The sequence below is a fragment of the Apaloderma vittatum genome, unplaced genomic scaffold, assembly GCF_000703405.1.
Source record: "Apaloderma vittatum isolate BGI_N311 unplaced genomic scaffold, ASM70340v1 scaffold5106, whole genome shotgun sequence".
In the NCBI taxonomy this organism is placed as follows: Eukaryota; Metazoa; Chordata; class Aves; order Trogoniformes; family Trogonidae; genus Apaloderma; species Apaloderma vittatum.
Window position 1 is genome coordinate 18,566 of NW_009719865.1, and position 16,673 is coordinate 35,238.

General features: G+C 40.0%; 1 protein-coding gene across 1 annotated transcript in view; it reads right to left on the bottom strand.

Moving 5' to 3' along the window:
• Positions 1-444: 444 nt before the first annotated feature.
• The window catches only part of FREM1 (FRAS1 related extracellular matrix 1), a 58,452-nt gene continuing 42,223 nt past the window's right edge, over positions 445-16,673 (bottom strand). The window contains 9 exon segments of the mRNA XM_009870798.1: positions 445-644; positions 2,020-2,105; positions 9,496-9,611; positions 10,305-10,430; positions 10,703-10,885; positions 11,290-11,337; positions 12,047-12,285; positions 13,457-13,606; positions 16,359-16,431. Of these exon segments, the coding sequence (XP_009869100.1) occupies positions 445-644; positions 2,020-2,105; positions 9,496-9,611; positions 10,305-10,430; positions 10,703-10,885; positions 11,290-11,337; positions 12,047-12,285; positions 13,457-13,606; positions 16,359-16,431 (1,221 nt within the window).

Genomic DNA, 16,673 nt, shown 5'->3' on the forward strand with positions numbered 1-16,673 from the left:
TCATCACCCAAGAAGACCTGTTTTAGCCAGCAGAGTCTGCCCTCATCGTCACCTCAAGCAGTCTTCCTCTTTCTGTGACTGCAGGATAAAACTGTAGTTTTTATTGCAAACAAATTAAAGCAACAACCAATTCACAAACTCTCCTTAAGAACGAAGCAAATCAACAGAAATGTAATTAAAGCCTCCAAGCCTAGCTCTTTGGTGTAAAAATCCATACATGTAAGTGAGAGATCAAAGTCTGAAACCTTAACCTGGACTTAATATTTGAACTGACCTCTGTTTCTTGGTTACAGTCCAATGCATCTGCACCTTTGGCAGCATATAAAATAAACCTTGCAGATAACTAGGACAGTTTTTTTAACTGCGCACTCTCACATGTAGACAGATAAATAAAACTTAAACAACATGAATTGTCCACATGCTTTCACAGGGACACTCCATTCTTTACAGCTTTCTTGAACATATATAGCTGTTCCGTTTGACCTTCCTGCAGTCAGTTGCTTGCCATTTTCCTCGCTTTTGCACCAGTACACAACTTCTTCCTCTCTTTAGAAAGTGGTAGGAACCTCTTCTCCAGTTTACGTAGGTTACAGGTTCACCTCCATTCCATTCCCAGTGTCCAGGATTGACTTGGTCATTCAAGCCTGTGTGAAGTCGGTAAGACCAAATAATCAGCATTTATCGCCTCTAAAGCCTGATGCCAACAAAAGCATGTCATACTATCCCTTTGTTAAAAATGCATACAATATTGTGCTAAGAGAAAAAAAATAACCTGAAAGAATACAAGTAAAATAAAATTTTATATTTCACAAGGCCATCTGAATCACAGTGCTGTCTCAATAAGGGAAAATCTACTTTTCTGCATTATTGCCAATCTAAAACATTCTCTCTTTCCATCTATTCCATGTCTGTCACCTCCCAGCTTTCTCTTTTGATACTTAAGGCATCAAGCAGAATATTGCATTCAAGTCTGGGCAGCCTCAGATGCCTTCAGATTCCTTCTGAAAATAAAATCTGGCGTATCTCTGTAGACCTTGTTTACACTGTTAAAATTAACAGTGTTAAAACACATTGTTTCTCTTAGCCTCTGAGTTACTAAGACAAGCATGGGTGGCATATTTTCAGACATGACCTCTCTTCTTACCTAGAAGAGACCAAGACCAGAAAATTGATGCAATGGTCTTGTGGTTCTTATTCTTATCAGAAGAGTTTATTTCTCCCAGGTTACCAGAATCATGATACCTTTAAAAAGGATTCCAAACTAACTGTAGTTTTTAAAGTTAATTTAGAGAAGCTAATAAAACCATCTCAGAAAATTACTAAGAGCTGAAAGTTTCAGCTCACAATTAGAGAGGAAAAAAAAAAAAGAACAAAAACTGGACAAGTACAGCAGAAACAAGAAGGGTTAGAAGAAACCAATAGCACTAGTCCATAAGCTAAGGCAGTTGTTCACAGAAAGGGATCAGGAGGTATCAGGAAGGCCCCTTTGAGTTGGTTCCATTTCCTAGTAAATGAAAGGTGCATAATAAGCAATAGACAGCTAAATCTAAAATTATGTGATGAAATCTTCTTTAGCTGAAAATTAATTAATTCACAAGATTTCTGATACAAGGTGACACAATTAAATTAGCAGTAACATAAATAATTATTTAAATTTTAGAAAGGGGATAAATTAGAGATAAATAAAGTAACAGTCAAAATAAAGGTGTGATAAGCAAATAAGTAGGAGCTCCAGCAGAACTTGTTTTACCAGCTAATATTACAATGGGAGAGGTTTCAAGGCAAAAACCCTTCAACAACAGGCAACATAATAAATCCTTCTTTTTGATAAAGATTTATAAAATCAGCCAGGTAAATTATGGCTTTCAGTTTATGCCTTGCTCTGTAATAACAAAACCAGCACAAAGTTGAGGATAATGCAATATTTGAAAACTGGGCTGGAACGCCTCTAGCACTTTCTGCTTTCCAAGGCGCACAAAAACTGTACACCTCCGAGGGGACAGGCAGCTGTGTACTTGCCTATCCAAAAGGGCTTCCTCCCACTGAACTCCCACAGCCACTGCATGTGTTGCTTATTAGCCACACTTGCTAGACTCCCCAGGTATCTAGGCTCAAGGAGAAAGAACAGAGTAATTAGCATTCCACAGAGTGACAGACAGCTCCCATCGATGTATCAACAATGGACACTGGTTCTAGTATAAAGCATATAAATAAAGTTTCACAGAAAAACTGCATGAAAGAATAATTACACGAAGATAAAGTCTTAAAATTCTAGGTTACTTGGAGAGAAACCAAAGTCCTGATTTTCGTAACAGAAAAATTAGATCGGCTGGGCAACTAAAGGAAAGGTATGCAGGAAGAGTGTACCTGGTATTCACAACCTGTGTTTCAAACAGTTGACAAAATCATCAATACATTCTTTTCTTTAAAATAATAATCTGGTTACACTAAAATCCAAGCCATTGCAAGACAGAGCTTCTCCCATTTGGTAGTAGAGCAGAATATATCTTTTTGAAATCTTGTTCTGACAAAACTAAAGCTTTGAATAACACAGTTAAAATCTTGGCCATAGAATCATAAGAACAGTTTCAGTTGGAAGAAACCTTCAAGATCATTGAGTCCAACCTTTGTCCTGGCCCTATCAGCACCACTAAATCGTTTCAAAACAGAACTACATGCATGTAATTTAGGGGTCTATCTTAGACTGGTAGTGTGGTTCTGAGAGGTAATGTTGGGTTGTCAGTAATGATGACTCATTTAGTTCAGGTTAGAGGGTAGCTGTGTGCGTATTAACAGGACTATTTTAGTATTAAGCTAATGCATAAGCTCTGCTCTGCGTTTGTACTTTAAGCATGCCAACCCCAAAGAATAACTTGCAGACTCTAGCCACTGCGTGGCGCTGCCACAAGTACCAAGCATGCAAGTACCAGGAGGCTGCTCTTAAGCCATTTAGAGACCAGGATAAATCCTGAAGTGTTAAGAGACAAATAGCATCCTTTGCATTTTCCAGGAACTGTCAGCCATCAGTGTCTCCATTTTCTTATTTATCCATCTTTTTGCCTGCCTTGATATCATGTCACCTTTTCACTTGTCACACCTGCCATTGCCTTCCCTCTGATCATAGAATCATAGAATCATAGAATAGTTTCAGCATCTTCTGAACAGCATCAAGTCCAGCCTTTGTCCCAGCCTTATCTACTAAACCTACTAAACTATGTCCCCCAATGCAACATCTAGTCGTCTCTTAAACACTTCCAGGGATGGTGACTCAACCTCTGTCATTTCTGTTGTCCCATATTTCTGCCACTCAGATTAACAGGGTGATGCTTGGTGGGACCCAAGAAAACAACACTGCTCATTAAAACACATTTTAAGAGAGCCAAAGACTTTTCTAGCAGCAGAATAAATCAATGGCATTATGAGGATTTTGCTAATTTCATAACTATTGCGAGATAATGGACACAAAAGATCAATATTGCTCCAAAAGAGGTAAAGACTGTCTTTTTTAAGAACTGGACAATAATCAGACCTCAACAGCAGCAAAGCAGACTTGAATCCACTATGGAGAACATTGGAGTACAAGCCCACCGCCAAGCCTGCTGCCCAGTTAGAGACCATGCCTGGAAACTCCATTCTTGTTTGCTGCCTTGTATCTCTTTTAACAGTACTGATCCCATGGATGTTATACAACACCACACAAGACAGGGATGCCGGCAAACCTTACATCTGGAGGAATTCAAAGTCATAGCCCACAATATTCTGCACAGTCCCTACTGCACAAAGTCTGGACCATTCCTTTACCTGGGCAACACAGGTGCATGGTATGAAACAAATTCATTGCAATGCCGATGTGATGCTGCTGCTGCAAAGGCTTCCTCCATTATCCCTGTAGGGGATTTGCCCTCTGTGCTGCTATGCACAGTAGGCCTGCCAGGGCCCAGGCAGGACAGCTGAGTGTGAGCCCTCATGGCCCATGTCATCATGGCTGCCCTAGAACAAGCACCACACTGTACCATGGAGTCATAGAGTCATTTAGGTTGGAAAAGACCTTTAAGATCATTGAGGGTCCCATTAAAGCCCCCATAAGTTCAGAGGCCACCAGAGAACAAAGTGTGAAGGATCTTCCTGACATCTATGTACACTCTCCTCAGGTACAGGTGTGGGCAGGATGGCCTCAGAAACATTGGTCATGACTTTACAAATGGTAGACTGTCACAGCACAAAGTGATTATCAACTGTCTGGAAGAGGTCACGATTGTGCACCTACTTACAGTACAGGCTCCCAAAACTTCAGCCAGTGAAGATCGCAGCAGAGGCTTTGAATGTGCTGCTCATCACAGTGAAGTTCTGCGCATGGTGTTAGTGTTTGTATGTCCCAAATGCAACATGCTTCCACACCTCTGGGCCCATCATGCAGGAACCAAATCTCTGATGAACCAGGAACAAAGCTGTTATACTGACAAATGCACCCGGGAAGGTTTGTACTTGGTCCTCTTCCTCAGACAAAATGTCCAAGAAAGCAGGATCATTTAATACAGGGTGTCCTCCTAGGAAAACTAATTCAGCAGCAGGATGCTATTGCCCCTCACTGTCACTCTGGTTGGCCACTGACCAAACCTGAAGCTAAGAAGAGATTTGGGCAGCAGTCTCTGTGCTATCATTAGTAGCTGAGCAAGAAGAAAAATAGGGCATTTTATCTGGCTTCTGCTTAAGGACAGACAGGCTGGAACTAAGTCATTTACTTTAAGTAAGCACCGCTTACTCCTGTTTTTCAATTGTTTTAAAAAATGTGAAAACAAAAAGCACCAACGTGGATGAAAAACTGCTCTATTTGTGATGTACAGGGGTGGGCTACTTCAATTCAAGTACCAGGGAGAGGCTTCAGCACTCTGAAAGGAACGCACTGCAATAATTATAACGTTATCTAATCTTTTCTCCATAGGAGTGCTTCCTAAGTACAGCCTGAAAAACACACATGACTGAAGAGAGAACTGTTCTAATTGTTACACCTGGTGAGGGGTTTTGATGTATTGTAGGGAAATGAGGACAGTCTTGAAGGAACATACCACTTACGATAATATTACTAGCTCTACCTCTAGGCAGAGTGCCAGACATAGGAAATGACATGATAATGTTATTTATGGAGTTAGGCAAATCTAACACTTCCTAATTTAAATTACTCTTGAGAAAGGGTCATAATGCCTTAATGAAAACAAAAAGAAAAGCCATACACATCATTGATTTCTGTCCTAAATAAGACCATTTGAAATTATTCCTGCGTGCTATCAAGTCAAAAGCATCCACGATCTTAGAGCAGTTGCCCAAATTAAGTATATATTTTGGGTAGCCATTGACCTTGAAGTATTATATGCAAAACACTTAGCACAAAGGCTTTGCTGATTTTACATGAAATTATCCAATACATTTAAAGGAGCTTTGTGACATTCTAATAAATTTAACTTCAGCAAAAGCACACTTTATGAAGGTCTCTGAAGTCCAGGAGGACATTTAATTTAAACGTCTGCAGTAAATCCATGTTCTATAGTGATTATGAAAGAGGAGGATTGACTGAGAGGCTCTGATAATCCCAGGCTTTTGTTTTATCACCTGAGGAGTAATCCTGGTGCCTTGAAATAGGTGTCTAGCGTTGCTTACAACACCTCATGGTATTTAAAACATTCAGATGAAGCTGACAGATATGATGTTGAGCTTACAAGAGTCCTGTGCTTCCAGAGAGATGGCTGAAAGTCAGACGAGATACACTGGGCCTTTAAAATGACTCTAGGTACCTGAATTATGTAAATCAGTCCTTTACAGAACTAGCGTAGCATTCAGAGAGGAGGGCAGCAGAGTCCATCCTGGTTTGCACCAAGTGACACTAAGCCATCATGAAAGAGCTAACCTACTATTTTAGATGTGGTTCCACCCGTGATTTCCAACGACTGAGAATACATGCTGCTAATACAAAAACACCAAACAAAGTAACAGTTCCTGCCTTACAAAGCTGATGGTAAAGGATCAGAAATCTGACCATATTTAGGCTCTAACTAAATGTTCAGCTTCAGGAAGATGAAGGTATAATCTGACTTAAAAAAAATATAAAAAGTGGGTTCTGTCTATACCATGGAGAGGCCCTTCAGTGGTAGCAGTGAAACCATCTCACATACGAGTGAGCCCTGCTGCACTGACCCTTGGGGAGGACACATTCCTGTGGGATAAACAAGAACTGTGACATAAATCACCAAAACTGCTGCTGAATCAGGCTGCTGTGGGATCACTCAGCCGTAATATCCCCCAGATGCTTCTTTTCACGTTGCCAAGGGCCTCTTTATGCATACAAAACAAATCTAGAGCAATGAGTTCTTAAACCACCTTTCTCTCCAATGTATGGGAGAAGGCTTAGAAATGGTGCAAGATTTCCACAGCAATTAGCCACACTATCACCACGGCAAACAGCAACTTCTGTCAAGAGAGGCATGGAAACTGCACATGGAAATTGAAGAAAAGATTGGCATGCCATCTGCAAAATATGAATGCAATGTATGTCAAAGCTCATTAGAAGCTCAACCAGGCTTGTGTAAGGCCATGTATATATTAACTATATATTTTTATGGAATGAAATCATAGAATATCAGGTTGGAAGAGACCTCAAAGATCATTTGGTCCAATCTTCCATGACAAAAGCATGGGCTAGACAAGATGGCCCAGCACCCTTTTCAGCTGAATCTTAGAAGTGGCCGATGGTGGGTAGTACACCACTTTCCTGGGGACATTATTCCAGTGGCTGATTGTTTCCTCTTGTATCCAGCTGGAATCTCCCCAGGAGTAACTTGTACACACTACCTCTTGTCTTTTCTGTGTGACTTGTAAAAAGGGAGTCTCCATCTTCTTTGTAGCCACCCTTTAAGTACTGAAGTACTTAAGTACTCCCCTAAGCCTTCAGCCAAGTACTCCCCTAAGCCTTCAGCCTTCAAGGCTGAACAAACCTAGTTCTCTCAGCCTTTCCTTATATGGTAGATTCCCAGTAATTTGGTCATCTTTGGGGCCCCTCTCTAGATGCTCTCAAGCCTTCCACTTGTTTTTTTTTATAGCTTGGTGTCAAGTCTATCCAGGATAACAGTGTTTTCTCTACGAGGTTAGGAGGTTGGTTAGTTGGAGATTGTTACTGGACTAACTTTAACAAGTTGGTAGTCAGTCATTAAGTGAATCATCTCTGCCCCAGGATTCATTTGCTTGTGGATTCAGTCATATGCCTTGACTTTTTGTGCAGGTGTTTAATTCTGTCATTAATTTATTGTTATTCAGTTTACCATTTACATTGCACACTATAGCTTTCAGCAAGAAGTTACTACCTACAAATAACATGAGTTACCAGGAACACACACTTTTAAGAAAGGGCAACACCTTCTAGTAGGGTGACTGTGTTCCCAAGGGCTCAATTGAATGTTGAAGCCTTCAGAAAAAAAAATAAAAATCAGAACATTCACAACTTACAGCCTTGTTTGGATAAGTAACGAAATTAATGCTAGTGTCAGAAAAGTATTTCAGGACCTAAAATTTTAAGTAGACCTTAATGATGGCTGGGAGGTGTCAGAACCAAGACTCTCCTTTTGCATGTGACCAAGACAACATAATCTGGCATAATTTAGTGGAATGAATCAAGGTTTGTTAGGCATGTTTGCCTGTGTTTCATGCTTCCTGCATGTCTTTCAACCACTTATGGAGTATATTCAGTTTCTTTCACCTCCAACTCTTCTCTATTTCAGTTTTCATTCCACAGAGAAATGGAGAGTTCTGCTAAGGCTCCTTGTGTTGGTCAGCTTGGTCTTCAACCTGGCGCTCACAGCTGAACGCAGAGTACAGAACACACATGATCCTAGGGTGAGCTCTGTTACCATGGCTAGCATTTCCTCCAGTCCTAAGCTATCATTCCTGCAACCAAAATCACAAACCTGGCCTCCAAAGAGCAAGACTGGTGGATTTGTCTTCTACTTCGAGACAACTATTATTATTATTTATTAGCTTTTATTTATTCTTAGAAGTCAGAAATTTACTGTTAAATTGAATATGGAAGTTTTCACAGAATCACAGGGGCTGGAAGGGACCTCAAAAGATCCTTTAGTCCACCCCCCCTGCCAGAGCAGGATCACATACAGTAGGCCACACAAGAACACAGCCAGGCAGGTTTTGAATGTCTCCAGAGAAGGAGACTCCACAACCTTCCTAGGCAGCCTGTGCCAGTGCTCCATCCGCTTCACAGTGAAAAAATTTTTCCTAATATGTTTGTGGAACCTCCTATGCTCCAGCTTGCACCTGTTGCCCCTTGTCCTATCATTAGACATCCCTGAGAAGAGCCTGGCTCCATCCTCCTGACACTCACTCTTCACATATTTATAAACATTAATGAAGTCACCCTTCAGTCTCCTCCAAGCTAAAGAGACCCAGCTCCTTCAGTCTTTCCTCATAAGGGAGATGTTCCATTTCCTTCATCATCTTTGTGGCTCTGCGCTGGACTCTCTCAAGCAGTTCCCTGTCTCTCTTGAGCTGAGGAGCCTAGAACTGGACACAATATTCCAGATGTGGCCTCACCAGGGCAGAGTAGAGGGGGAGAAGAACCTCTCTCGACCTACGAGCTACTCCCCTTCTAATACAGCCCAGGATGCCATTGGCCTTCTTGGCCATGAGGGCACATTGCTGGCTCATGGTCATCCTGCTGTCCACCAGAATCCCCAGGTCTCTCTCCCCTACGCTGCTCTCCAACACGTCAGTCTCCAACCTACACTGGTACATGGGATTGTTCTTTCCCAGATGCAAGACTCTACACTTGCCCTTGTTGTATTTCGTAAAATTTCTCCCCACCTAACTCTCCAGCCTGTCTAGGTCTCACTGAATGGCAACACAGCCTTCTAGTGTGTCAGCCACTCCTCCCAGTTTTTTGTCATCAGCAACGTTGCTGGTGATGCACTCTGTTCCCTCCTCCAGGTCACTGATAACTGTATTGAACAGCACTGGTCCCAGTACCGACCCCTGAGGGACTCAACTAGATATAGGCCTCCAACTAGACCCTGTACAGAATCTGAAGAGCTACATCTTCAGAAGAATGTGGTGAGACACACAGAAGCTAGCAACATTGTCCTGTTGCTATATCAAGTGCAGGTAGAGTCAAGGAAGCAGTAGGTCAGAGAGGATGAAAGTCTGAATCTGCTCTATTTCTCGTCTTCCAAACTAACTACCCCATTAGAGAAGATTTCTCACTGCAGGTGGACAGCTTCGGGAATTCATATTGTGAATAAAGTAGCATCATCACTTGAAACTTTATGAGACTAATAATATTTCTATCTTTCTCTGGGTTTGAATCACAGGGCTTCCTCTATTTTGGGGGGAGCTGTGCAGTACAACCGAAGTGCGGCTTATCCAGATAAACTCAGCCTTTAGACCAGCATTCAGGGTAACAGCAGTGCACAGCAAACACATTCACATGGAGAAGTTTCTTACTGTTCTCTGCAAGCCCGAGCAGCAGTGTTCCAGGTGACCTTGTGATTTGCTACCAGGAAGTAGCAGCTGCCCTCATGATGACTCCATCCAGAAGGACATTTCTTCCTGCTTACCTCCTAAAGTAAAAGAGGAAAAGACAAACAAGACTCCTACTCACTGCCATCTAGGTCTATGCGCTAATAATCAGACTGAGGGCCGGACGTGCTGCATATGGCCTCACCAGAATTAAATTGAACATGAACTTTGGTGTGTATCAATAAAGCTACAGCCTTGCCTAAAAGGTGTAAAGAAATAATGCCTGCCAGAGGAGCCTACTATTTATAATGAGTAGTTTTAAATGTGATACGAGGTTTCAGTTCTAAAAATCCTCTTCAGAGACTACATCAAATTGGACAGAATTTTCTGTCTCCTCCAGTCTATGTAGGGAATGCAGTGCAACAAAATGACATTACGGGGTGGAAGGGATGTGTGTTTCCGGAATACCTAAGTGAGCTAATTTCATTAACTGCTACTCATTCTCTCAGACTTAATTCATGGACTGTCTCATGCCCACATTCCCACAAGCACCAAGACGTCAGTGCTCGCATGGTTCATCCAGGAGCACCTGTAGTTGACAAAGAAGACACCAGCAATCATGCCCTCGTAGCATCTCTGGAAATCTTTTTTTTTCTTTTCTAGTGACAGGAAATCTATCTCTGCACAACTCTTTTATTCCCTGTTTGTTACAGGAAGATCTTTTTGCTTGAGAGTACCGCTTATCATAGACTCCATGCTTTGATTTAGAGACATATCCATGGTGTCATGTTTACCTTGTTTTGTGAATCCCAGAATTTCCATGTTATCCCATCACACTGAAATAACTTTTGAATGCTTTCTTCATAATGCAAGAGCCCCTTTAAATCTGGTGTACAGGCCTTTGGAAAAGAGTAGAAGTCCTGGAGAGAGAAATGTAATTTGAACATTTGTGGAAAAATAATTCCACAAAACAAACAAGCTACATGAAACAGGTTAGACAGGTCTTGTGTTAAAACTTTGTGCCATGAAAACTCTTCAAGGGCTGAGTTGTTAATTTGGCTGTGTATTGGCTAAACTCGGCTTTGGAGTGGGAAAGGCTAGGCTGCAGATCTCAGAGGTGTTAAATCGTTTTGGAAAACAGCATGACTGAAAACAGATGGTGGAAATGCCTATGAAACAAAAGGTTTAATACCTGATGTCTTGAGCTTGGTTCAGATGCCATTTCTGCCTTATCAGCTTGTGGGATTTCTGTCTTCCTAGAGGAGACAACATTTATCTGTGGTTGTGCTTGCTTAATTACTGACACTTGAGACTTCTTGTTTGCTTTAGCTGATGAGGTGTCATCCTCTATTCTGAGTGATACCATTCCGTGATACTTCATTTTACAGTATCACATACACAAGGAAAACAGGAGAGGGAAAAGAGAGAGTTAGCACATACAAGAAATATTTAAGTATCATAGAATCATAGAATGACCAAGGCTGGAAGGGACCTTAGAGATCATTTAATCCAACCTCCCTGTCATGGGCAGGGACGCCTCTCAACTAGATCAGGAAACACATAGGGACCAAATGGGGATCGAACCCGCGACCTTTTTTTAAAAAATAATTATTACTCAAATTGTTGCAAAACAAGGGAAAGTGACACCAAACAAAAAGAAAGATACATAGGAAAATAAAGTATTGGTCATAATGTATTACTAAGAGTGATAAAGCCTGGCAAGAAACAAATCAGAAAGAAATCATAGAAATGTCTGAGCAATACTTGTAATAATCTTACTTTGAAAACCACATCAGTTCTGTTTCTAAATACAGATGAAGGACGAACCTGAAAGAGGTAGAATAGCAGAGGGAGATGAGCACATTCATGCATTATAGAAACAAAATGACTTTATGCAAGATTTACTGCAATATCTAGGTTGCAAATCATACAGAACATATCTTGGTTTTAGTTCTTTCTTTTTCAGAATGGAAACTGATCACCTCTGAAAACAGCCTTAAAAAAACCCCCACATTACAAGCATCTTTAAAAATTGATTCCCTTAACTTTTAAGATCACAATAGTAAAATGTTACTAAACCACCTAGCTAAACCAATATAGCTTAAGTAGGAAAATAAATGGGCAAGTTTAAGTAACAGTTCCCTGTTTAAGCTATCAGTATTTTCAGCTTTAAACTTCAGGACTAGTTGCACAGCTTCTATACATTGGCATGGCTTCAGTGACTTCTTTCTACTAGCTGACCCATAATTTACAGAAGATTAGAAGCTGGCAAATGCTGCAGTTGCTTGATGCATGTTTCCTCTCTGAATTCTTTTTCTTCTTCCTCTCTTCATAATTAGATTTTCAAAATCAGGAATTTTTTTTTCCCTCAGCATTTTTTAAATAGTTCTCAGGTCTGACTCACAACAAACTCAGGTAGTTTATGGTTATTATATGGTCAGGTTAGATTGCTTCAAAATTACGACAACTAAATGAAGATATCACATCCCAATAAATTCACAAATCAGTCCATCACTGCACTACAGAATTGTCTTACTATTCTGCCATTTCCAGTCACTCTTAGCCTGGTCCTTGACCGATTTGCCAAGCTGTGTTCCTGCCGTGGGTCCCCTCCATGCTCTCTCATGCTTTTGGAAGGAGGCAATGCGATCTCTTCCAAGAGACCATTGCCAGGCCTGGAAGGTGATGAGGAGCCTGAGGATACTGGAAACAGCATGCCTCTCCCCCAGAAGTCGTGCTTGCTTTGGCCAGAAGAATGGGAATAGCTGCACTGACCTGAAAGCATAAAAAATGGCAGATGGTCAGTTCTAACTGCATGAGCAGATAGCTGGTCACGTTGACAGAGGCTCATAAACAGCTTGTCATTAAAAGTTGGATGATTCTTTCACTTGATGTGGTTGATTTGCTGTTTGTTCAGTCATCCTTATTTGTGGGGTTTGTTCTGACTGCAACTGCTACCTGCATGTTTTAATGTGCAATGCATCTGTCTACCCACAGATCAAAATCTCAGCCAAGCATCTGCTGAAAATACCTGTTTTCATTAATAGATTGGGGTTTGAAGTGCTGTTTTTTGGTCATGGATAGATAGGTATCTTTAACTAATGTTGTTGATACTTCCATCATGTCCAGACAGTTTTCTCTTCAGAAATCGACAGCACTGTTGTCCCCACAAACTAGTTGTGTCAATTAGCTCCTAAGTTGATATTATGAATGTTAAGGAGCAAACAGATGGGAAATTTTAAAATTAATTTTTGTAAGATGAAGCCTAATTTATCGCAACACAGATATTTAAAATATTGTGTCACTAAGCACCAGAAGAAAAAACACTTCAGCTTTCAGAAGAGTCTGCTGCTTTGCTTGTGGTTTCTGTTTTTTCTACAGTTGCTTCTTTTTTAGTGTGACTTTAGGTATACCACATTTGATCACTGAAAAACACAGTAATAATGCAGATATAAAAGCCTAAACACTGTAAAGATCACTTCTTTGTGCTGTAACATTGTAGACTGTTTGTTAAGCATTAGAAAATGTATTGTTAAGAGCCGCGTTTAGTTATTGGGTTCCTTTTGGGAGGAAAATCGTTTTTTTTTCAGAGGTGTGTTAACAACTGTTAAACAAAAAATGGGGAAATAAATTCTAACAGAACTAAACCCATTTTTTTCCCAGTTTAAAAAATGAGAACTGAACTCATGTTGTTATGAAAAGTGGTTTCTCTCCTTGCACCCTTCTCATTTTGTACTTATTGCTTTCTCCATGCTGTGTTTGCTTAAGAGGATGCATATAACCGTGTGAGAGAATAAAGGGTTTGCAACTGTCAAGCCTGTTTTCTCCAGAAAGGAATTAAGCATTTTGATCTGAAGGTGAGTGTTTTCAACTTGTGGTTGAAAATAAGTAGCTACTCAGCCAAGATTGTCCCACCTTCTTAATGATGAAGATCAAAAGAGAATACCTCCTTTTGAGTCTAAAATTTTCACTACAGCTTTTGTCCGGGTGCCAAGAACAGCATTCACAGGGGAGTTCAGAACTACTTCAAAGACTTCATCATCTTCCTCTAATCCATCATAGGTAATTGCTATATTCCACGTCTTGGTTGACATTCCTAACAGAAATAAACATCTTAATTACTCTTTAAGTGCTATTTCAATCAATCGGGGTGTCAAAGAAATATATTAATTAACATGTCTGCAGCTAGAATGGAGTAGCTGGGGTATGCTATTGTGCTCCTACCAACTAAGAGTTCTCCCAAATAACATTAAGTTCAGATTTCATCCTCAGCAATGATGATTCAGTTCAAAAGCATACATTGTTACAAAAAGCTGCTGTAGATGTGCAAACACTACAATAAATTGATTTAGAATTTGCATTGAATTTTTCAAGAGAAAACATACCATATGCTTTTTATCTTAAAGTTTTAGAGATGGAGCAGTTATTTAAAATACCTACAAATGAATCAAAGACTATGTTAGTTCGAAGTACAACCTTTTGTCACATTTTACACTTGGTTACAAAATTCTTACTTGGTAGCTTGCCTTTACTGGGTAACTTCAGTCTTGCATTATGGGAATCAGAAAAAGAGTAGCATTCCAAGATAAAAGACCAGGCAGGTTATTACCAGAAAGGCTACAAAAAATTGTTCCGGAAAATTCAGAGGGAGCAGGAGAGAAATAGGTCTCAACATACACATTGCTTTCAACAATACATCTTAGGAACTGTTTCTACATCATTAAGTCAGCATTAACATCCAAAATAAATATCAAAGAAACATGTGAAACATTAAAAAAAAAGTCTCTGCATCCTTATGACACTGCATAACCTTTATTTCCTTGGTCATTTCCCAGTATGCGTCTTCTAGCTATCAGTACAAAGAGACCCAGAAACTTGGGTAGGATCTTCTTCTGCTCCTTTCCATTTCAATTTATTGATTGCAGTCTAATGTGCCGATCAATCCAGTCAATTAGCATACTTGAGGTTTGTCTTTTAAACAAAACTTTCAGCATTACTAACTAAATAATAAATATCAAACATCTTGAATGTGGAACTAAGAAACTGATGAATGTAATAGTTTGGAAGATCCTTCCTTAAGATTAAGCCTAAGCAAAGGACTTTTGGAGAGAGTCACACAAAAAATAGACTCCATGAGTGAGCTCAGCTGGCTTGACTGAGAGAAGCTGGCCAGAAAAGAACAGCATGCGTCTCTCCTGTCCACCTTCACAGTTACTTTTCATGTAGCTTACCATTATCTTCTGAAAGTAATAATAGTAACTCCAAAGTATCTCATGCTTGGAGAATCTGCATGGACTAGCAGACAAGAAAAATTCTAGTAGAGTCTTGCACTAAAAATCTCTTTGCAACAACCTCTATCCATTTCAGTAGAGAGGCTGGTAAGCTTGGCTGTACAGTACATTAGAGGAAAAAGAGCTGGATTCCCTGGTCAGCACAGTATAGAGGACTTTTTATACTGATCTGTCACATCTTTTCTCCCCTTTCTAGTGTAAAACTAAAAACAAAAACAAAAACAAACCACAAAATAATCTAATGCTAGATAGAGGGTCTTAGGACGTGGCTCCTTCATTTCAGCAGTTTCATGTGTGTTCCAGAAACATGTTTTCCTATGAGATAGCCAAGCAAAGCTGGCGTATATATGAATTCGTCCATGGGAGGCAGTGCTACATCATCTCTGTAACTTGCAGTCCCTTGTTTTCAAAATAAAAAGTTTAAATACTAAAGGAAAATATCATCAGGCTTTGACTGGAACTCACATTGTATTCCCCATATTGGTTTTTCAAACGCAGGTAAGAGACTAATGTTTACCACCAAATCCATGCCATTTATTTCAGCCTTTCACAGATGGTATATTTTGTCTCCTCTGTAGTCACTGTGACTTTCTCCCATTGAAATCTTACTGCTGGAAGTCTTGGGATAACCTCTGCTGGCAATACAGGCAACATCCTGGGAGGCCTGTGCAGATCCCATTTCTGAATTCAGATAAATCCTAAACTATGCCAAAAGTATGTGTTCCAATAAAACCTCAGATTTACATATGCAAAGGAAGTGATTATGATAGCAAATGTTTTTTTTCATGTCTGGATAATCTATTTATATGGGCAAACCCAAGTTTTCCAGGTGAAGTTGAAATTCTGAATGGTAAATTGTGAAACTCTCAACTGGACTGGTTTTTTTTGCCTAGTCCCTAAGAGCTAGCCAAAGATTTATAACAATAAGTTGTGCAGAGCAGAGGAAACTCTTTTTCAGTATCTTCACCTTTGTATTATTTTTTACTATTAATTCTCCCACAGCAAAAAGAAAAAAAATCAAGCTTCTTTTGATAATACAGTCACTCTCATTTCTTGCTATTTACAAGTTCCTCTAAGGTTAGACTGCTGTTATGACTACAGTACAAGCAGAGGTGAGGTCTAACAATTTTCAGGTTCTTTCTGCACCTTTTTGGCCTTGGATACCTTGCATAACTTAAGTTGTACTCACTTTTGTCTCAATTTGACAAGTATCCTGGTGTTTAATTATTGTGCCTTAAATCTTTAAAGCATCTCACATCTCAGCTCAGCGTGAGTCCTCCCCAGCCTAGCACTGTGGAGATTAGGAAACACTGTATTACCGTGGCTGGTGTTTTAATTGATGTAAAGGGACCAAACACCATCTCACCCTAAATAATAAAAAATACTAACTTTCAAAGGAAGCCCACTGTACTTCCAGAAAATGAGCCCAAGTGTCCTTAATCCTATTCAGCTCTTCTAGCTACAAATATGTAGTAAGTTTCACTATCCAGAATGAGATTTTGCACTTTCAATGTCAGTGAAATTAATTTTAAAATCACTCAGTGCACTGGTTCATACCTGGGTCAAACTGAACAAGCCTGGAGGGAGTCACTGTAAAATCCTTTCCCAGGATAGCAGATATGTCATTGACCTGAGAAGAAATCAAACAGTAAATGTCTATGATCTATTTCATCAAATCACTGAATTCTGCTGTGTGCTGAACCTATTGTGTGGAGTCTCATAAAGATATGCCAACCCATGCATGGGTGGGGGAAAAAAAAAAAGACCTAAAGAATAAACTTTTTGATATGCACTGGTTGGTCTGCCCCTTCTCATGGTTAAAAACCCATAGCAAAAAAAAAAAAAAAATTGCTCATCTTAAAATTTTACCTC